This window comes from Dendropsophus ebraccatus, chromosome 2, assembly GCF_027789765.1.
Source record: "Dendropsophus ebraccatus isolate aDenEbr1 chromosome 2, aDenEbr1.pat, whole genome shotgun sequence".
Taxonomy (NCBI): domain Eukaryota; kingdom Metazoa; phylum Chordata; class Amphibia; order Anura; family Hylidae; genus Dendropsophus; species Dendropsophus ebraccatus.
This window is the reverse complement of record NC_091455.1, coordinates 69,458,458-69,481,807: the sequence shown is the minus strand read 5'-3', so window position 1 is coordinate 69,481,807 and position 23,350 is coordinate 69,458,458. Positions and strand designations below refer to the sequence as shown.

Below are 23,350 nucleotides of genomic sequence, written 5' to 3'. Positions count from 1 at the left end.
AATATACGTTCCTTAAAATCGCTCCATTCCCAGGCTTATAGCGCTTTTATCCTTTGGTCTATGGGGCTGTGCGAGGTGTCATTTTTTGCGCCATGATGTGATCTTTCTATCGGTACCTTGATTGAGCATATACGACTTTTTGATCGCTTTATATTACATTTTTTTCTGGATTTGATGCGACCAAAAATGCGCAATTTTGCACTTTGGGATTTTTTTGCGCTGACGCCGTTTACGTACGAGATCAGGAATGTGATTAATTAATAGTTCGGGCGATTACGCACGCGGCGATAGCAAACATGTTTATTTATTTATTTATTTGTTTACTTTTATTTAAAACCTGGGAAAAGGGGGGTGATTCAGACTTTTATTAGGGGAGGGGGCTTTTTGCTATTAACAACCCTTTTTCTTTTTTCTTTACACATATACTAGAAGCCCCCCTGGGGGACTTCTAGTATATACACTTGGATCTCTCATTGAGATCTCTGCAGCATAGATATGCTGCAGAGATCCATGAGATCGGCACTCGTTTGCTTTCGGCTGCTGCAGCCGAAAACGAACGAGTGCCGAGCCGAGGACGGCGCCATCTTGGACGTGTCCCCGGCCGGCATCAGTAACGGAGATCGCTCCTCCGGGACAAGGTCCCGGAGGAGCGATCTCCCCCACTAGACCCCAGGGAAACGTTGCCTCCGGTAATCGGAGGCAGCTGTCAACTTTGACAGCTGCCTCCGATTAGCTAATAGCAGCGGTCCCGGGCTACTCGCGGCACCCGGGATCGCGGCACTTCAAAGCGGGGCCGCCGCGCGGCCCCGCTTTGAAGTGCAAGTGAGGACATATGACGTACGCATACGTCCTATGTCCTTAAGAGGTTAAATAAGAAAATATTGGCATGCGGAGGTCATACAAAAAAATTTGCAACATGAAAAATATATGAGTATGTGTTACCTGGTTTTTTGCAGGCAAATCAATTTTCTTTTTCATTAACTCATTCTTTAAGTGCATTTCTTTGTTTTTGGCTTCTTCTGCCTGACCTAAAAAAAACATTAGGATGGGAGTGTTAAACATTTTTAGCTGTAAAAATAGTGTACCATATAATCTGCAGTCAGGGTGCTCTGGGATCGCCAAGCTGCTTTGCTAGTGATCATTTCACTAGTGCTTTCCTAGTGGTCAGAGTACTTAAAGGGGTTATCCAGCGCTACAAAAACATGGCCACTTTTCCCCCTACTGTTGTCTCCAGTTCAGGTGCAGTTTGCAATTAAGCTCCATTTACTTCAATGGAACTGAGTTTCAAAACCCCACCTAAACTGGAGACAACAGTAGGGGGGAAGTGGCCATGAGAGAGAGTGCTGCTATACTGTGCCCACATCTGTCCTGCTCATTCCTTCCTGCTCCCTGCAGTCTCTGTCAGCCCTTGTGTTTCCCATCCTCTCCATTACTGTACAGTAACTTATAATATCACATATTATGCTGTTTCTAAATGTTTGTTTCATTTGTTTTACACGTTTTCAGAATAAAATATCTTAAACTTTAAGTCCTTTAGCAATGGTGTCCTTTTCACTTGTTTCTCCATGTGCAGTACAGGATGATGTTTTATCTATAATGCCTGCCTTACCACAGGACATTACCATTACATCCAAAAAAAGGCTGCAGCAGACACCTGATGCCTGATCATTATGCACAACACAACAGCCCACACAGAGGGACACAAAAAGCATACATGGATCCATGAGGACCTAATATTTTTTACATTTTTGAGCATGAAATAAATGCAATCCCCCTTATACACCCAGTACTGGATGTGGACCGTAAAAGTATAAATAAATAAAAAATTATATAATATTATAATATATATATATATATATATATATATATATATATATATATATATATATATATATATATATATTAAAATTACATAGTTTGTCAAGTTTGATCCCTGTCCCTATTACAGCTCACAATCTAAATTTGCCTATCTGTATGTTTTTGGGTGTGGGAGGAAACCGGACCCCAAAGAAACACGGTGAGAACATTCAAACTGTTTGCAGATGTTTTCCTTGGTGAGCTTTGAACCCAGGACCCCAGTGCTTCAGAGCTAACCACTCTGCCACTGTGCTGCCCTCTACTTGGCCCCTCCAAAAAACCAAATACTGTTGGGTACCATGTTTCCGAGCATCAATTTTATTTTACATATACACAAATAAGTTAATGCTGCATAAAAAAAGGTTTGGAAACTTACATTTCATTTCTTTGATCAAATGATTTGTTGCATCAAATAAGCATTTATAAGCCTTTACGGACTCCGATAACCTGTCTTTCTTCTTTGTAAGATTTGCCATCTGCTGCTGTTTTTTAAAATCTTGAAAAGAAAAGTTAACCATCAGCCAATAAAGATGTATAAAGCACTACAGCTTACAGAGAACAGAGATAAATCTAAAGTGGCATGTGTACAATGACAAACCCTTCTATATTTGTCAAGATTGACAATGGGATTGTAGTAAGAGTACATAAGTATCAATATACACAGACGTTTTATCCTACGTTTTGCTCACTTCATCAGAAGCTAAGCTCAGCTCAGCTCCTGATGAAGTGAGCAAAACGTAGGTCAGGCTGTTGTGCCAGACGGGGGGTAAGATTTCAGTGTTGGTTCTGTGGTACTATTAAATTTTTTTGTATGGCTATATTCTTTTCTTTCACTTTGGGTTATTTCTAAATTTATTAATCCGTTGCACTTGCATTTCTAATAGGGGTCACATACAGTTTCCCCTGTCATATGTACGTATTTTGCTAATTTCATTTACTGGGCTTCTCTTAACTATTTTCTATAAGCCCCTGCTGCCATACAAATAGTGACCACTAGATGGTAGTGTTCCATTTACTTCTACCACAGTACATTTATTTCTAATTTCTGTTATACCACACTGACACCTTCCTCCCCCTCTGGTTTTGACCTCTGTGTTCTATCCCATACCTCATTTTATCTGTTTTTAAGAATTGATTTATTGAAATAAAGATTTTTGTATACCTTTATCTAAGTGTGCAATTTCTTCGGTTATTAGTTTTGTATATTTGTTGCACTGTAGGATACTATAGGCAGGACTTTGTAGGTTGTCTGTGATGAACTGTTTAAAATTATGTTTCTTGTGCCTGTCATTGGGGGACACAGCACCAGTGGGTATAGGCTACTGCCACTAGGAGGCGACACTAGACAGAAGAAGAAGTGACTCCGCCTGGCAGGCTATACCCCTCCTACAGGCACCAGGCTAACTCAGTTTTAGTCTAGTGTCCGTAGGAGGTAGACACAGGTGCCACACACCTCTTTATTATTTTAGTTTTATTTCTTTTTCTTCTTTCCTAGGTTATCAGGGGGACCGTCGGCGTAGGCTGCCACACCAGACGTAGCCTCCCCCTGAGGGTGCACTGGAAGTTTTCACTTCCCATGCGCCGGTCACCCGTCCCCCATTGCCAGCTCCCTGCAGGATGCCGGTACCCCACCCAGGTGCGAAGTTACCGAGGGGGTGACCCTGCGAGCACCCGAAGACGCCGGACAGGTGAGTAGTCCTGTCCTTGGGGGGGGGGGGGGGGGGGGGGGGGGGGGGGGGGGGGGGGGGGGGGGGTCATCCTGGCTAGGGCAACCAGTAGCCTCTTCCCTGCTCTCCCTAGTCCCCATTGCCACAGGGCACACTTCCCTGCAGCACAGCCCTCCCTCCCCTATCCCCTGTCCTAGCTGGACAGCTTGCCTCCTGCTCCCCCTTCTCATCACCCTCCTAGCTGGGCTGATGCCCACCTCTTTTCGTTCCCACGGAGCCACTGCAGCGGCTTCATAGGGGACAGCTGGGGGGTTGCTGGGCTCCTCTCTCCTCCTTTTGCCTCCGGCAGTCGCGTTTTTTGGCACTCCGCGCCGCCGTCTCACTGCCGCCGGCCTGCCCCACAAATTTAGGCCCCGGCTTCTGCCGGAGGTAGGCCGCGTTGGCGCACGCTAGTGACGTCACAGGGGGCGGGGCGCCCGCCCGTTTTTTGGCTCTTCCCACCACAGCCCTTTCTCCTATTGGCTACTCTGTAGCCCCCACCTTTTCTTCCTGTGCCCCCTCCCTTCCTCCTCCTCTTGCCAGCAGCAGCTTCAGCTCGTGGCCACCTGCTGTTATCACTGTATGCCAGTACAGCAGCCTCAGCTCCCTGTGCACAGCAGCAGTCTAGCATCCAGTGCAGCTATTCCAGCGTGCACCAGCTACAGCTTCCAGTGCAGCAGTTCCAGCGTGCCTCAGCTCCAACATCCAGTGCAGCTCCAGCATCCAGTGTGGCAGCAGCTCCAGCATCCAGTGCGGCAGCAGCCTCAGGGTCTGCTAGGCTCACCCAGTGGGTGATATTCCCCTCCTCCACTCCCCAGGCTAACAGCCCTAGCTACCATGTCTGGTCCCCGGGACGACCCCCCTAGGCAGCTCGCTCCCGCGGCTGTAGCAACACAGTTTGCGTGTGCTCGTTGCAATAAGAAATTCCCCTGTGGTCAGCCTGGTTCCCTCTGCCTGCTATGCCTTAACCCTGGTGCCACTTCCCAGGAGGCCCCCCTCCAGGTTCAGATGTAGCCTCTCCTGAGTGGGCTAGGTCCCTGTCCCAGGCGATCGGTGACCTCTCTAAGCTGTCGCAGGTCATGATCCATGCCATTGAGCGGTTGCCCTCCCAGGCGCCTTTAGCAGCAGGACCCTCGAGGGTATCTCCTGACTCCCCTTCCAGAGGACGGTCTCATAAGAGACCTAGACTCTCTGTCTCACGGTCGCCCTCTAGGTGTTCCTCAGACCTTTCTCCTCCCAGATCCACTGCAGGCGGTTCCGCTTCCCAGCGACCCCTCTCCGCCACCTCGGGGGACCCCTCTGACTCTGCTTCAGAGTCTGACAGGGAGGATCAGCTGGCCTCTGCAGTGCAAGCCTTGATCCGTGCAGTGCGAGACACCTTACATATTGAGGAAGAGTCCTCTTCTACCTCCAAGAGTGAGGTTTCCTTCCATCACCATAAGCAACAGCCATTGGTTTTTCCCAGCCATAAGGATTTTGAGGATCTCCTAGCCAAGGAGTGGAATCACCCTGACCGGCGGATTCCATCCTCTAAGCGTGCCGAGGCTTTGTTTCCCTTCTCCCCTGACTTGGTCACTACATGGACAGTGCCCCCATCTGTGGATCCTCCGGTTTCTTGACTTTCCAAGTCAACTACTCTGCCTCTGGCAGATGGTGCTTCACTCACTGACCCGGTGGACAAGAAAATCGACGCTTTTTCGAAGTCTGTCTTTGTTGCAGCTGGTTTGGCCCTACGTCCTACCTTTGCTGCATCCTGGGTCAGCAAGGCTTGTTCCTCTTGGGCCAGGCAGTTAGTCCATGACCTCTCCCTGGACACCCCGCGTGAGGATCTCCTGTCTCTGGCCTCACAGATTCTACATGCGTCCAAATACTTGTGCAATGCTTCTCAGGAAGCTGCTCGTTTGTCTGCGCGGGCCCTGGCAAACTCTGTAGCCATCCGACGCTCTGTCTGGTTAAAATGCTGGTCAGCTGACGCCGCCTCCAAGAAGGCTCTGACTTTTTTCCCTTTGCAGAAAACAGACTTATTGGGGAGCGGCTGGATAAAGAGCTCGAAGCGGCGAAGAGCTCCTTGCTTCCTCAAAACCGATCCCGGCGCCCTCAGCCTCCCAGGCGTTCCAGCCGTTTCCGCTCCTTTGAGCCTCTGCCCCCAAGTCTTCTTCCTGAGGGTCCTTCCCCACTCGGGTCTCTCCCTCAAGTAGGGGGTCGTCTGCTCTCCTTCAAGGAGATTTGGCTCGCCCATGTGTCCGATGTGTGGGCTCGGGAGGTGGTGTCCTCAGGGTACAAAATAGAGTTCGTGTGCATTCCACCTCCTCGCTTTTTTCCATCAAATCTCCCACGCTCTTCGGCACAGTTTTCTGAGCTTTTTCGGGCGGTTCAGAATCTCCTAGCTCAAGGAGTTGTGGTCCCAGTTCCTCCCTCCGAGCACTTCCAGGGATTCTATTCCAATCTGTTCACAGTCCCCAAAAAGGATGGCTCGGTCCGTCCTATCCTGGATTTGAAACGGCTGAATAGGTTTGTTCGCCTTCGGCGGTTCCGCATGGAATCCTTGCGGTCGGTGGTCGCGTCTCTAGAGCAGGACGAATTTCTTGCATCTATAGACATCCGCAACGCCTATCTGCATGTTCCCATCGCAGCCAGTCATCAACGTTTCCTACGTTTCGCCGTCGGTTCTGGACATTTCCAGTTCGTTGCCCTGCCCTTCGGGCTCGCCACGGCGCCTCGGGTCTTTACCAAGATCCTTGCACCTTTGATGGCTCTGCTTCGGTCAAAGGGGGTGGCTGTCCTGCCATACCTGGACGACCTCTTGGTAAAGGGCCGCTCCGAACAGGACACTTTGTCCAGCTTCCAGATCACACTCGATCTCTTGACCAATTTCGGTTGGGTGATCAATTACCAAAAATCTTCCCTACTTCCCTCCCGCTCTATTGAGTTTCTCGGGATGCTATTCAACACCGAGACGGCCCGCGTCCTCCTTCCTCCCAACAAAGTTGCCTCCCTGCGCTCGGCAGTCTCTCTGCTCCACTCGGGCGCCCCCTGTTCGATTCGCCTTTGCATGCGAGTCCTGGGCAAGATGGTCTCCTCTTTCGAGGCGATCCCCTTTGCTCAGTTTCATTCGCGCCCTCTGCAGCGGGCAATTCTGTCTCAGTGGGACAGGTCCCCTCTGTCTCTCCACAAGAAGATCCTCCTGTCCCCTGCTGTTCGCAGGGAGCTTCTTTGGTGGTTGACGTCTCCGGTGGTCCTCCTCGGCCGCTCGTTCCTCCCCCTGAATTGGCTGGTCGTCTCTACGGATGCCAGCCTGTCCGGGTGGGGGGCTGTCTTCGGGAGCCACACAGCTCAGGGCTCTTGGTCGCCGATGGGGCTCGGCTTCACATCAATATCCTGGGGCTCCGGGCCATCTTTCTCGCCCTGTCTCAGTGGACCGATCTCCTGAGGGGTTACCCGGTCCGTGTTCAGACAGACAACGTCACCGCCGTTGCTTATCTGAACCCTCAAGGCGGCACCAGGAGCCGCTCTGTCATGACCGAGGCCGCTCGCATTCTCCATTGGGCGGAGCGGTTTGTTCCAGCTCTCTTGGCAGTCCACATTCCCGGGGTGGACAATTGGGCGGCGGACTACCTCAGCCGCGAAAGACTGGATCAGGGCGAATGGGCTCTACATCCCGAGTTGTTTCTTCAAATCTGCCGGCGGTGGGGATTCCCAGACGTGGATCTCTTTGCCTCCAGGCTGAACCACAAACTCCCCATCTATGTGACTCGAGCCCGGGATCCTTGCGCGTTCGCGGTAGACGCCTTGGTGACCCCATGCGAGCAGTTCTCCCTGGTTTACGCCTTTCCTCCTCTGCCCATTCTCCCACGAGTCCTGAAGCGCATCAAGGCACTCGACGTTCCCGCCATTCTTGTCGCTCCAGACTGGCCGACGTAGTGCACCTCCTGGCCGACGCCCCCTGGCGCCTTCCCCTGCGGGCCGACCTCCTTTCACAAGGGCCAATATTCCACCCCAATTTACATCAGCTGAGTTTAACGGCATGGCTGTTGAAGCCGCGATATTGAGGTTTCGTGGGTTCTCGGAACCAGTCATCCAAACCATGCTTAAGGCCCGTAAGCCTCAGTCAGCTCGGATCTACCATCGCGCGTGGAAGGCCTTCTTTTCTTGGTGCGAACAGAATAATTTTCACCCCTTGGTGTGTTCCACGCCCAAGATTCTTTCCTTTTTACAATCCGGGCTGGATAAAGGACTCAGCGGGCTCTTGTTTTCCGCCCTCAGGTGAAGACCTTTCTTCAGGGGGTGGTCGATTTGGCCCCTCCTTTTCATCAGCCTTTAGAGCCCTGGGACCTTAAATTAGTCTTCGAGGTTCTACAAGGTCCTCCCTTTGAGCCTCTTCGGGAGGTGTCTCTTTGTTTCCTTTCTTGGAAAGTCGCCTTCCTGGTGGCGATTACCTCCATCCGTAGGGTGTCTGAATTGGCAGCGCTCTCTTGTCGCTCCCCTTATCTGGTCCTTCACAAGGACAAGGTGGTGCTTCGTCCTCTTCCTTCCTTCCTGCCGAAGGTCGTGTCTGCATTCCACCTTAATGAGGACATCATTCTCCCCTCTTTTTGCCCTGCGCCCTCCCATCCTAGGGAACGGTCCCTGCATTGTTTGGACCTTGTCCGTCACTGCTTCCTTCCGCCGCTCGGATTCCTTGTTCGTGGTCCCGTCGGGTCCGCGCAAGGGGCTGGCGGTTTCCAAGACCACCATTGGGCGTTGGATCAGGGCAGCCATCGCAGAGGCCTACCGCGTTCGTGGCAGGGCTCCTCCTTTTCAGGTCACCGCTCATTCGACTTGAGCTGTGGGGGCCTCTTGGGTGGTTCGCCATCAGGCCTCAGTGTCCCAGGTCTTCAAGGCCGCCACCTGGTCTTCAGTTCACACTTTTTCAAAGTTTTATCAGGTTCATATCCTGGCTTCCTCTGACGCCAGTCTGGGCCGCAAGGTTCTGCAGGCCGCCGTGCGTTAGGCAGGCCGCATGGGGATTGTAATCTTCTTTCCCCACCCTCTGGGACTGCTTTTGTACGTCCCACTGGTGCTGTGTCCCCCAATGACAGGCACAAGAAAAGAGGATTTTTTTTGTACTCACCGTAAAATCCCTTTCTTGTGGCTTTATTGGGGGACACAGCTCCCACCCTGTTTGAGGTTGTGCTCCCGGGGCTTGTTCTGTTCTTGGGGTTTTCGTTCCCGGGACCAGCCTGTTTTTTTGCCTGTTTTTGTTACTACTTTCTACTGCTTGTGACTAAACTGAGTTAGCCTGGTGCCTGTATGAGGGGTATAGCCTGCCAGGCGGAGTCACTTCTTCTGTCTAGTGTCGCCTCCTAGTGGCAGTAGCCTACACCCACTGGTGCTGTGTCCCCCAATGAAGCCACAAGAAAGGGATTTTACGGTGAGTACAAAAAAATCCTCTTATCACACATTGAAATAAGAGAAATAATGATTTGATATGAATTGATCTGAATTATATATATTGGATTGATCACAGCATGGAATAGCAACCTTGCTTATGGGACCCTGATCACTCAGTGCTAATAAATGTGTTATCTGTTATGACTGTGTGTATATGTGTGTATATACACACACATTTATTTAGCACTTTTACAGTGCTTGTGATTATAGCAATTTGTAAATTTCAGACAAGACCTTGAAGGCTGAGACCTTTGCACTTGGTGAGCCCACATGCTAACCAAAAAGTGAATGGGTATACTGTAATTAGAGCAAACACAGGATGTTCCTTTGTTTTGTAAAATGTTATATATATATATGTGTATATATATATATATATATATATATATATATATATATATATAAATATATATATATATATATATATATATATATTAGGGCTGGGCGATAATGGCCTAAATCTATATCGCGGTTTATCGTACATATAACTGCGGTAACGATAATTGAGCGATAATTATGACACGCCCCTTTTTCAAGCCACACCCACTTGGTTGTGCCAAACGCAATATTTAGTTTCAATAACGTAAAAAAAAATAATAAAAATTAACTGAGCAGCAACCAAGGCTATGTACACACTACAGAACATGTATAGACAGGTATACAGCCACTACAGGTTGTGTATATACAGGTATACAGCCACTACAGAATGTGTACACAGAGGTATATAGCTATGTACACAATACAGGACGTGTATACACAGGTATACAGAGCATTGTCTACACTGGATACAGCTGAGCGCAGGACTAGCCATGTACAATGTATCAGTCTGGAGCTCACAGAGCATTGTCTACACTGAATACAGCTGAGAGCAGGACTAGCTGTGTACAATGTATCAGTCTGGAGCTCACAGAGCATTGTCTACACTGGATACAGCTGGGAGCAGGACTAGCTATGTACAATGTATCAGTCTGGAGCTCACAGAGCATTGTCTACACTGTATACAGCTGGGAGCAGGACTAGCTATGTACAATGTATCAGTCTGGAGCTCACAGAGCATTGTCTACACTGGATACAGCTGAGAGCAGGACTAGCTATGTACAATGTATCAGGCTGGAGCTCACAGAGCATTGTCTACACTGTATACAGCTGGGAGCAGGACTAGCTATGTACAATGTATCAGTCTGGGGCTCACAGAGCATTGTCTACACTGGATACAGAGCAGGACTAGCTATGTACAATGTATCAGTCTGGAGCTCACAGAGCATTGTCTACACTGGATACAGCTGAGCGCAGGACTAGCTATGTACAATGTATCAGTCTGGAGCTCACAGAGCATTGTCTACACTGGATACAGCTGAGAGCAGGACTAGCCATGTACAATGTATCAGTCTGGAGCTCACAGAGCATTGTCTACACTGGATACAGAGCAAGACTAGCTATGTACAATGTATCAGTCTGTAGAGCTCACAGAGCATTGTCTACACTGGATACAGCTGAGAGCAGGACTAGCTATGAACAATGTATCAGTCTGGTGTCCAGGCTGTTTGTATCCAGTGTAGACAATGCTCTGTGAGCTAGACTGGGGCAGGATGGCTCTACTGGCACTAAACAAGCTAGGAACAGACAAGGATCTGATCATGTAGGGAGGGCAGAACACGTGTGCGGTGTGGACTATGGGACCGGGCTGAGTCGCGCAGCGCTCCGTGTGGTATCCACGGGACGTGAAGGGCCGCATCGGACGACTGGGGTCTGCTGTGGCGGGCGAGTTGGGGTCAACTGTGCCAGCCGGGGGCTGCTCTGCCATGTGGGGTGAGTGGGGACCCGCTGTGCCGGCCGGCCGGGGGCTGCTCTGCCATGTGGGGTGAGTGGGGACCCGCTGTGCTGGCCGGCCGGGGGCTGCTCTGCCATGTGGGGTGAGTGGATGACCGCTGTGCCGGGTGGGCGGAGGGCTGATACCTGTGTCGGGCAAGTGGATGACCGATATGCCGGGCGGGCGGCTGCTCTGCCGTGTCGGGCGGGTGGGGGCCGCTCTGCTGTGCGGGAAGACCGCTGTGATATGCCGGACGGGGGAGGATGGCAGGGGCGCTCTGACACACGGTGCTGGTCTCCTATGTGCAGTCCGTGCATCCCTGCAGACTGCACATAGGAGGCTTCCTCCGGCCTGTGCAGCGCTTAGGGCTCAGGTAGGAAAATAGTAAAAATACCGCAGATACCGTCCTGGCAAAGTTGAGGTCGGTTAACCGACGCCAGAGACGGTATCGGTATTTTGACGGTATACCGCCCAGCCCTAATATATATATATATATATATATATATATATATATATATATATATATATATATACACACACACATACACACTCACTGGCCACTTTATTAGGTACACCATGCTAGTAACGGGTTGGACCCCCTTTTGCCTTCAGAACTGCCTCAATTCTTCGTGGCACAGATTCAACAAGGTGCTAGTAGCATTCCTCAGAGATTTTGGTCCATATTGACATGATGGCATCACACAGTTGCCGCAGATTTGTCGGCTGCACATCCATGATGCGAATCTCCCGTTCCACCACATCCCAAAGATGCTCTATTGGATTGAGATCTGGTGACTGTGGAGGCCATTTGAGTACAGTGAACTCATTGTCATGTTCAAGAAACCAGTCTGAGATTATTCTAGCTTTATGACATGGCGCATTATCCTGCTGAAAGTAGCCATCAGTTGTTGGGTACATTGTGGTCATAAAGGGATGGACATGGTCAGCAACAATACTCAGGTAGGCTGTGGCATTGCAACGATGCTCAATTGGTACCAAGGGGCCCAAAGAGTGCCAAGAAAATATTCCCCACACCATGACACCACCACCATCAGTCTGAACCGTTGATACAAGGCAGGATGGATCCATGCTTTCATGTTGTTGACGCCAAATTCTGACCCTACCATCCGAATGTCGCAGCAGAAATCGAGACTCATCAGACCAGGCAACGTTTTTCCAATCTTCTACTGTCCAATTTCGATGAGCTTGTGCCAATTGTAGCCTCAGTTTCCTGTTCTTAGCTGAAAGGAGTGGCACCCGGTGTGGTCTTCTGCTGCTGTAGCCCATCTGCCTCAAAGTTCGACGTACTGTGCGTTCAGAGATGCTCGTCTGCCTACCTTGGTTGTAACGGTTGGCTATTTGAGTCACTGTTGCCTTTCTATTAGCTCGAACCAGTCTGCCCATTTTCCTCTGACCTCTGGCATCAACAAGGCATTTCCGCCCACAGAACTGCCACTCACTGGATTTTTTTTCCTTTTTGGACCATTCTCTGTAAACCCTAGAGATGGTTGTGTGTGATAATCCCAATAGATAAGCAGTTTCTGAAATACTCAGACCAGCCTTTCTGGCACCAACAACCATGCCACGTTCAAAGGCACTCAAACCACCTTTCTTCCCCATACTGATGCTCGGTTTGAACTGCAGGAGATTGTCTTGACCATGTCTACATGCCTAAATGCACTGAGTTGCCGCCATGTGATTGGCTGATTAGAAATTAAGTGGTAACGTGCAGTTGGACAGGTGTACCTAATAAAGTGGCCGGTGAGTGTATATGTATATATATATATATATATATATATATATATATATATATATATATATATACATACACACACACACACACAGACACACGTGTGTGAGTAAATGGTACTGTCTGTAATACAATGTTGTAGCTCAATTATCTAATATTGCCTAATATTTTTTTTTAAATGAATGAATAAATTAAGAATAACTATATACAATATTACATTAAATAGCAAGAAACAGCCCGTAAACCATGGGACTGAAGAGGTTATGAACGGGAATAAAGGTTTCACATTACCATTACAAAAATAGAATGGAAGAAAATAGGGCTCTATATCCACTGGTTCCGCAGTATGGCAAACAAGTGAAAACTTGATCATATACTCTGTGCCATCTGTTCCAGGGCTGTTTTCAGCAATGATAAGGCTCTGTAATTAAAAAGTATTACATTTATGTTAACATTTGATGTCAACAATTCAACAGATTTTAGCTTATATTTTAATTTTTACCTAAAGTGACACTGTGACAACATGACCCCCCCCCCTTTTTTGCATTATGACTTCTCTACACAGGTGTAAAGGGTAAATTTTGCAGTTTTTATACCTTATTTTATATCATACGTCATAATGCTTGTTCCAGTAAAAAGTGATCTTTTATCGTCTGCGGATTGTGCTACCTGGGCGGGGCTTAATGGCAGATACACCACTTAACCCCGCCCCCTCTGTGATGGCACATAGGACCCACCCCTCAGTAGCCATTGGAAGGGCTGGCCTAAAGGTCTAGGCTCCACCCCCACTAGATTGGCCCACACCAATGGCCTATGTGCCAATGAAGTCATGGAGAGGGCGGAACTAAGTGGCGCTTTGGCCATGAAGCCCGCCCAGGTATCCCAATCCGCAGATTACACTTTTTACTGTAACAAGCACCATGACGTATGATATAAAATAAGCTATGAAAACTGTAAAAATTACCCATTACATCTGTGTAGAGAAGTTATAATGCAAAAAGAGGGTGACAGTGTCACTTTAAGAACCTGTATGCAATAGACCTATATACCATTTTGGTTCAGGAACTGCAGTGCAATGTTTCAAAAAATCAACTGCTGTGCATGACGGCAGCCTTTATGTTGTTTTAAGGGTACAAACCCACTTGACGTATTTGCTGCGTGAATCAGTCTTAAAAATAAGCAGGCAAAACGCAGGTTGGCTTTATACAATTGTTCTGCGTTAAAATACGCAATTGCGTATTTATGAAGCGTGAAGCTTGTTGTTAGCAAAGCATCAGTTGTTAACAACCTGTGCGAAAAACGCATGTAGCTTCACGCTTCAAAAATACCCAATTGCGTATTTTAATGCAGAACAATTGTATAAAGCCAACCTGCGTTTTGCCTGCTTATTTTTAAGACTGATTCACGCAACAAATACGTCAAGTGGGTTTGTACCCTAAAGGGAAACTAACACTAAGTCAGCACATACTATTGTACAAGCATGCAGTGATAGTACTGGTGACACTATCTGTTGCGTTGTTTCTGGGGAATTTGGATAAAAAAACAAATATAGTACTGAGCCTGAATCACGAGGGCCTCAGCACTGACATAACTGTAATAGACCCAAAATCTCCGAACTGCACATTAAGATCACTAGCACGGCTGGCCTTGGAGTGTTACTGCACAAGTGTGGGATTTGGGAAATCATTACAGCTATGTCACTGCTGAGGCACACTATGAATGTTTATAAGGAGGTGCTTTTCCTGGATTTGCCAGGCCTTTTGATCCAAAAGATCCCAAGAAACAAAGCAACAGATTACTGAAGGGGATTACTGTCATCAGCGTTAGAAGTACTGTCAAGCCATGCCTGTAGGTTAGTATGTACTAGTGTTTGTTTCCCTTTTAAAGGGTTGTACAATAAAGATCAGATGTGTACCACATACATATATGTAAAGTAGTACAAAGTCGTTCTTAAAGTGACACTGTCACTGGTGTAAAAGGTAAATTTAGCCGTTTTCATACCTTATTTTATATCATACGTCATGGTTCTTGTTCAAGTAAAAAGTGATCTTTTATCAACAAAGTGGGCAGGGCTTCACAACATCAATGCCACTTAGCCACGCTCACAGCGTCACCTTCTGCCTGCCCCTTCATGACATCACAGGCACCTAGGCCCAGGCCCCTCACCAACCATTGGAACAGGCTGGCCTATAGGTCTAGGCCCCACCCCTCTGGGTCAGCCCATACCAGCACAATCTGCAGTTGATAAAAGATCACTTTTTACTTGAACAAGCACCATGACGTATGATATAAAATAAGGTATGAAAACTGCTAAATTTACCCATTACACCTGTGTAGAGAAGTCAGAATGCAAAAAGGGTGTGACTGTGTCACTAAGTAAAATGACTTCTACCCCTGTAGAGTTTTTCTCATCCATAGATCTAAATGCTTTCTAATTTCCTCTCTGAACTGGGATCCTGCTGCTGCTATGCGAACACACTTTCCCTGAATCCCTCTCACTTGCATGTGCATTGAAGACCAGCTGCCAGTACTAATGGGACAGATCAGGAGACTGCAGATAAACTGAGCATGAGTGACCCAACCTAGTGAATGCGCAAAGTCAAGTTGTATTCAGAGGTAATAAGTTAATAAAACAAGCCACGTAAATAGGAGATTATCAAGCATATCTCTCTCAAACAGGACATTTTAGAAATGATTGTACATTTCATATAATGCATTGGTTTGGACTTATTCGTCTGTGTGAAAAAATCCTTTTAAGAAAAAAAAAAAAATAACAAAATTAAAACAAGCATGCTGAAGGCATGGTATACTGTCTGACATTTTTCTTCCTTGGCTGGGCCCTTCTCAAGAGGATTATCTGGCTAGTCCTGTGTTTCAAGACTCTTGAATGAGGCTCCACTGGCTTTTTCTGCATATTTGTATTTCCTAAAGGACAAAACCTAGACTCGTAAATAGTTTTTATTGACAGGGTCACTTAATATACTGGTTTTGGGGGGTCTCCTTACTGAAACCACGACCTGGATGCAGGATCACAAGCAGCATGGATGGTAAGTATACGCTGTTGCTTGTGATCTGGAAAATGACAGCACAAATATATACATATCTGTGCTGTCAGTTTCCAAGGTTGCATGAATGATACAGCCCGGCCGCCCGATTTGTCATTTTGTGTAAAGGCACTGCAAATAAGTGGTCATTTGCGTTCGCCTGCGTCTGACAAATCTGTTTGTCTAAAAGGACCATAAAAAGAAGGTAGACATTACAGACCTTGGGACAGGTGGTATTGTATCAGAATACTGCAGACTTCATAATTAAAATGTACCAAAGTCTTGTGAAAACATGTTTAAAAAATGAAAAAATATGCATCCAGACAAGCCACATAATTAATAATAACTATAAATATTGTTACATATATTCATACACTTAAATATCACATAAAAGAAAAAGATTACCCACAGGGATGTGAGAAGATCCATTCTCAAAAGAGAATTCCAGAAAATCTGTATTTGACTCAAAAAGTGGTATCTCCTCTGCATCCTCTGAGTGACATATCTGTGCAATGATCTTCCCCTTTAGGTTAACACCAGCCAAATTATTGTGTTCATCCTATAAAAGGAAAAAAAAATCACCATATTAAGACTCTAAAAAAAAATATATTAATAAAATAAATCTCTTTTGAATGAAAATCAGAAACTGAATCACCACCACAAGATAGCACTACATTAAAGGGGTATTCCATTCAAATATAATTTTCATACAGTATGCACATGGTGAGACTAGCAATTCATCCCATACTTGTTTTAATATATTCAGTCTCCTTCTCCCAGTTCTGAGCTGCTGCTTTCTGCTGCAGACACATAAATCTGTGCGTGAGCCTCTCTCTGTCTGCCCCTCCTACCCCATCCCTTCCAAGACAGCTGATATAAACAAGTCCCTGACTGGCTTTCTCTGCAACACTGTAGCTTATTTGCAATGCTGGGAGGGATAATCACAGTGAGTTCAACAGCAACTTGATCTCAGAATAACCCTCCCAGCATTACAAAGAAACTACAGTGTTGCAGTTAAAGCCAGTCAGGGACTTGTTTTCATCAACTGTCTCAGAAGAAAGGGGGGAGGAGGGGAAGACAGAGAGAAAAGCTCACACAAAGATTTTTGTGTATTCAGCAAAAAGCAGTAGCTCAAAACTGGAGAAGGTAGACTGAATAGATAACAAGTATGGAAGGAATTGTTAGTCTCACCATAGGCAGCAACATATCAAGAGTTATGTTGGAGTGGAATACCCCTTTTAATATTCTTTACTGGGACATCTGATTAATCAGTTTACATTACAGTCTTGAACTTGCCATTTTGTCATTCTGCCATTACCTTATGAAGTATGGCTATAAAACATTTTGTATTCAGTTATGTAGCCCTAAACTGGCACGAAAGTGCTGCAACAACATGGTCCTCTTAGCCAACCAGGTTAGGAGGTGCTGTAACTAGAACACAGTGTGGATAAGTGAACAGCGCCCAGATGTATGGGAGCTATTCAGCAGCAGTAAAAACACCTGCTGCATCACTTCATAAAGAGTATCTTTACTGGAATGTGGGATTTCTTTCCTGTAAAACCATATAAAAATCTAGAATGTTTGCTAATCTTACACTGGTCACTACTACTGTATTAAAGGAATTATACTTTATGTGTTCAACAATTGGTTAGCAAAACATGTATAGTAATGAAAGTACAACTTTACCACAGCCTTAAGCCACAGACTCCTGATTAACATGCGGTTGGCCACAGTTTTCACATTAGATACTGTTGGAGTGGCAGGGTTTGGGAGTGGAATCAGTTTCACAGGCTTGCTGGCAATGACGTCTATTAAAAACTAAAATGATAAGACAAAAAAAATGTGTTATTGGAATAAGGATTTTTTTTTTTTAAAGGGAAACTCCAGATAGGGAAAAGTATTTTCTATTAAGGGTACAAACCCACACACCGTATACGCAGCAGATACGCAACAAATACGCAGCAGATTTGATGGTGCAGATTAAATGCTGTGTTCAGTTATTTAGATCTAATCTGCTGCGTATTTGCTGTGTATCGCAGCAGTAAATACGCTGCGTATACGGTGTGTGGGTTTATACCCTAAAAGTACATTAAAATTTATATAGATGTCTCTATATAACGTATTACCATATCTGTGTGATTCTGCCACACTTGTAGTCGATTGATCCAGGAAGTGAAACTGGCCTCTGTGCCAATCAACTTTGTCTCCTGCTCCCTTTGCTTTCCCCCCTCAGGAGACAAAGATTACATGCCTTTGTCTCACATTGTGTGTGTCTGCTAGGCACAGGCTCATGATGCAGACAGGGGGCAGGGCGTGATGTCACAGGAGGCTTAGCTGGATCTCGTCTCCCATTCCCCTGAGTGATTCACCATCTCTGACCAGCCTCTGTAGCCTACACCTGAGCAGGCAAGGAGTGACAGAAGCAGCTGCTGCAACTTCACTGATTGAGCAAAAGTCTGTAGTGCAATTAGGGCTGTGTTCACACGTTTCATTGCATTACTGCAGTGTATTCACAGAAATGATGCAGTAACACAATTAAATGATGCTAAACGGCACAATTTATTCCCATATCGGCATTACAGGTAAGGAATACAGAGTGCTGTGTGGTTTTACAGGTAGAGAATACAGCACGCTGTTTGGTGTTACAGGTAGAGAATACAGCGTGCTGTTTGGTGTTACAGGTAGAGAATACAGCGTGCTGTGTGGTGTTTCAGGTAGAGAATACAGTGCGCTGTGTGGTGTTACAGGTAGAGAATACAGCGAGCTGTGTGGTGTTACAGGTAGAGAATACAGCGTGCTGTGTGGTGTTACAGGTAGAGGATACAGCGTGCTGTGTGGTGTTACAGGTAGAGAATACAGCGAGCTGTGTGGTGTTACAGGTAGAGAATACAGCGAGCTGTGTGGTGTTACAGGTAGAGAATACAGCATGCTGTGTGGTGTTACAGGTAGAGAATACTGTGCTGTGTGGTGTTTCAGGTAGAGAATACAGTGCGCTGTGTGGTGTTACAGGTAGAGAATACAGCATGCTGTGTGGTGTTACAGGTAGAGAATACTGTGCTGTGTGGTGTTTCAGGTAGAGAATACAGTGCGCTGTGTGGTGTTACAGGTAGAGAATACAGTGTGCTGTGTGGTGTTACAGGTAGAGAACACAGCGTGCTGTGTGGTGTTATAGGTGGAGAATACAGTGTGCTGTGTGGTGTTATAGGTAGAGAATACAGTGCGCTGTGTGGTGTTACAGGTAGAGAATACAGCATGCTGTGTGGTGTTACAGGTAGAGAATACAGTGTGCTGTGTGGTGTTACAGGTAGAGAACACAGCGTGCTGTGTGGTGTTTTAGGTAGAGAATACAGTGTGCTGTTTGGTGTTACAGGTAAAAAAATACAGCGTGCTGTGTGGGGGGACCACAATGAAATGATGAAATACTGCAATTAATTCAGTAACTCAACGAAACTGCAATGTATGAACACAGCCTAGATGTTCTGCAACAGATTTGGGCGGGGAACAGGCAGGGTGGAGGACTATGATGAACAGCTGAGGGAAATCATTGCATTCTGGAACCTGTAGTACTGTTTACAACTGCTCAACCAGGAAGTACAGCCACTAAATAAAGAACAAAGAGCCCCAAAACAAATGGATTTTGGTAGTTTCAAAAATTGGGTTAGACAGGTAAGCAATGCTATATGTTTCTACAACAGGTTTTTTTTGCCCTCTACCTGGAGTTCCCCTTTAAGCTCCAAGTCATAATGAAATATACAAACTTAAAGAGTTACAAACCTGTTCACTATAAAGAACAGTAGCCTTTTCAGCCATATACATAAACTGGATGCAATACTTTTCAACACGGTCAGGAATCATTTTATCCCTGCAAAAAAAAAAAATAAAGATAAACCCCACATATAGCATAAAGCCAGTGAGTACCATTGACAGAGAAAAAAATTATTTCCATTTATGTTTGTGGTGACCCTGAGTTAAAGAAATGTGTAAGTTTAATTATACAATCTTAATTTCTACATTTACTTTCATGCAACCAGTTTGCAGATGTGCTCCTTCCATTTGCATGCTGGATGTAAGTTCTCTCTGCCCAGAATGCTCTAACTCTAATGCAGGGATGGGAAACCTACTGCCCTCCAGCTTATGCAAAACTTTATCTGTCCAGGCATAATGGAAATTGCTGTTTTAAAGTGATACTGTCACCCCCTTTCTGTATGAGGACTAGAGATGAGCGAACCTCGAGTATGCTCGAGCTGATCCGAACCCGAACTTTCGGCATTTGATAAAGCCCTAAGGCTATGTGGAAAACATGGATATAGTCATTGGCTGTATCCATGTTTTCCAGCCAACCTTAGAGCTTTATCCAAGTTCAGCAGCCCCCGCTAATCAAAAACCGAACGTTCGGGTTCGGATCGTTTCGAACCCGGTTCACTCATCTCTAATGAGGACTCCTCTATACAGCTGTAAAGCCTAAAAGTATCACTTCAAAAAAAAAAATACTTTGATCGAATGTATTTACCACCACATGGATTTTTCTGGCTAACACTGTACCATACTATTTTTTTCTAACTAAATAAAAAAAATCTGCTATTGTCTTAAATATTTTTCTTTTAACCATTTTTGAAGAATGACAACACACTGCGCTGAAATAAATGTGCAGAACCATTTTATGATGAGCTTATGGTGATAGAACCCATGCTGATTGTTGGAATGAGAAGACTATTCCACTTCTACACCACCCCACCATCACAAAAGCCCCACAAATTTTAATGCCGTTTTTGATGCTTAGTAATGTTATGGCTTGGAAAACACAGTATATTACCCCTACCTGAAATAGAAACAGCCATCTTTGTCTCCATCTCTCGGTTTGTTGCAGTTAAACACTGTTGCCTGCATAAAAGATTTATTAAGGCATGATTAAAGATTTAGGTCCAAAGCAGTCAGCCAGTGACCAACATACTTTAATAGGCTTATTGTGGAAAAAAAAAAAGTTAGTGAAGTTAATCTTTGTTCCTTACTAACCAAAACTGTGAAGGTAAATTAACATTTTATGTTAGACTGCATCTTCATTAGATGAACTGATGTTTTATCTTCTTTGTAAAATATTTAGAATATATTAATATTAAATATTCAACTTTACCAGTTCAACTATATTAGAAGAGATGGTAATACGCCTTTAATTTTGGTAAAAACTTTTTACATGTAAGAAGTAAAAGAATAGCATTTTGTGGAAAATATTTTTTATTGGGGAGCACAAGAGCCTATAAGTATACACTGGGTAAAAGTGTTAGCTCCTTCCGCACAGGCTAAACCCCTTCTGCAGACACTGAGCTAATCCGTTTGTACAGAAGCAGGAGGGAAAACAAAAGCAAACACCAAAGGTAATCAGGAAGCCTAGAACAAGATTCTAAATGGGCCAGAACTGAGCACAAGAAATCTCATTCAAAAGGGCCAGTAGATATACAAAAACCTTAAAAAAATATAATTAGGTAGGTGCTGTGCCCCCCCAATAAACTCAGTGAGAAAAGAATTTTACAGTAACACAAGAATATTAGAATACAAGAATATATCATTTACAGACACAGATTATGGTCATTAACCTCTTGAGGACAGAACCAATTTTCGTTTTTTCCTCCTTGTGTTTAAAAGGCCATAGCACTTGCATTTTTCCACCTAGAGACCCACATGAGCCCTTATTTTTTGCGTCACTAATTGTACTTTGCAATGACAGGCTGAATTTTTGCATAAAGTACACTGCGAAACCAGGAAAAAATTCAACGTGTGGTCAAATTGAACAAAAAAACGCATTTCTTTTACTTGGGGGGCATTTGTTTTTACGCCATTCGCCCTGGGGTACAACTGACTTGTTATGCATGTTCTTTACAATTACAATGATATATAACATGTATAACTTTTCTTTTTTCTGATGGATTGCCATTGTTAACAAATATACGTTCCTTAAAATCGCTCCATTCCCAGGCTTCTAACGCTTTTATCCTTTGGTCTATGGGGCTGTGTCAGGTGTCATTTTTTGCGCCATAATATTTACTTTCTATCGGTACCTTGATTGCGCATATACGACTTTTTGATCACTTTTTATTACATTTTTTCTGGATTTGATGCGACCAAAAATGCGCAATTTTGCACTTTGGGATTTTTTTTGCGCTTACGCCGTTTACCGTGCAAGATCAGGAATGTGATTAATTAATAGTTCGGGCAATTATTTTTTGCAGGAATTAATAGTCCAGGCGATTTTAAGAAACTTTGTAATTGGGTTTATTAGGCAAATATGCCATTATCTGCATTTAAAAAGACTTTTCCCAGGTGCCCCCTCCCTCCTCTTTTCCATTCACTGCAAAATATCATGAAATTGTGACTTGTTGCATCAGACACAACCCTGTCTGTTCTATAGAGAAGGGAGGGGGAGGAGGGACGCAGCAAGAGCAGAGAACAAAGGATTATAGGCATGGAGCTGGGTGAAGCTGTATTCAGAGGTCAGTGCTGACGGTCAGAGGAGATAGCGGGCCATGTAGTTTTAAATTAACTCTTTGTTGTCCTGTTTTGGTGTCTCATTTTCCTCTCTCCATAGGAAAACAATGAAGACAGGGGGAGAACTTCTTTTTCATGATAAAAATTCATTTTTTGGCTAATAAACCCAATTACAAAGTTTCTTAAAATCACCTAAACTATTGAATTCTGCAAAAAAAAATTTTTTATGACAGTGACACTTTAATTCTGGACGCAGGTAGTGTTAAAGAACACCCAGTGATGGCAAAGTGGCCGTTGTTTGTACATTGTGTGAACATTGCCTAAGAGAGATTACCGCTAGTTAGGCAGTCCACATTTATGACCCTCCTGAATAAGGCTAGAAGATAAACCTTGATGCCCCTATAGACCACTAAGCTAAAACTGACTAGCTCTTGTCTGCAGGAAGGGTATAACCCATGAGGATGAAGATAACACATTTTTCTGTTCATTGTCACCTCCTAGAGGCTTATACCTGCAGCCTCCTGGATACCCCAAGAAAATGAGCGAGAAATAAGAATTGTGAAAAAAATTCTGTATACAAAAGGAACTCGTTCCTAAATGTCCTTTTAGTTAAAAAGTGTGACAGTGCAAAGCTATCAAACATAAGCACCATTCTCACCACATGTAACTGTGGGTAAACTTTCAGCTTATAGCTAGGATCAGAAGCTACAGGCAAACAAACTGTTGAAATGAGGAATCATGCACTTTAGCAATTCATATGTAAACCCACTCTTAATAATTTTTAATTTAAACCCAAAACTATTTGCTTTCTCTAGCGAGCCAATGACCCCCCTTTATGTTCAATGTATAGTTCAAGTATTTTGTTTAACTATCTTAAAATGTATAAATACTTGGGCTTACAGTAGTTGGAGGTTTCCCACCAGTTGTTTGTGACTTCCATATTTTCATTGAACAGCAAGATGGGTTAAGGTTCTTAATGACATCTCCATCTTCAGAAAGAATACTAACCACAAAGTCTAAACAAAAGAACAATTGTTGAGATTAATTTCATCCTTTACATTTTCAGGCTGCAAGAGTTAAAGGTCAAGGCCTACAGAGATTTGTCTTGGGCTGTATTTACACGTTCAGTGTTCTTCCTGGTCCGTGAATGTAGTCCGCTAGCTACCTATGTGATCCGTGCAAAACAGTCTGTGTTTACATCCGTTTTGCATCAGTGTCCTTGTTCTTCACATGTGTTCAAGGCATATTAAATTACACTGATCACATCACATCTCTG

At 45.0% G+C, this 23,350-nt stretch overlaps 1 protein-coding gene across 1 annotated transcript in view; it reads right to left on the bottom strand.

The window, feature by feature from the left end:
• The window catches only part of SMCHD1 (structural maintenance of chromosomes flexible hinge domain containing 1), a 164,461-nt gene that overhangs the window by 43,936 nt on the left and 97,175 nt on the right, over positions 1 to 23,350 (bottom strand). Inside the window, exons 33-40 of the mRNA XM_069957726.1 lie at positions 22,975 to 23,090; positions 20,414 to 20,475; positions 19,369 to 19,456; positions 17,281 to 17,412; positions 16,004 to 16,153; positions 12,842 to 12,971; positions 2,234 to 2,353; positions 943 to 1,028 (exon numbers count right to left, since the gene is read on the bottom strand). Of these exons, the coding sequence (XP_069813827.1) occupies positions 943 to 1,028; positions 2,234 to 2,353; positions 12,842 to 12,971; positions 16,004 to 16,153; positions 17,281 to 17,412; positions 19,369 to 19,456; positions 20,414 to 20,475; positions 22,975 to 23,090 (884 nt within the window). The remainder of the gene's footprint in view (positions 1 to 942; positions 1,029 to 2,233; positions 2,354 to 12,841; positions 12,972 to 16,003; positions 16,154 to 17,280; positions 17,413 to 19,368; positions 19,457 to 20,413; positions 20,476 to 22,974; positions 23,091 to 23,350) is intronic.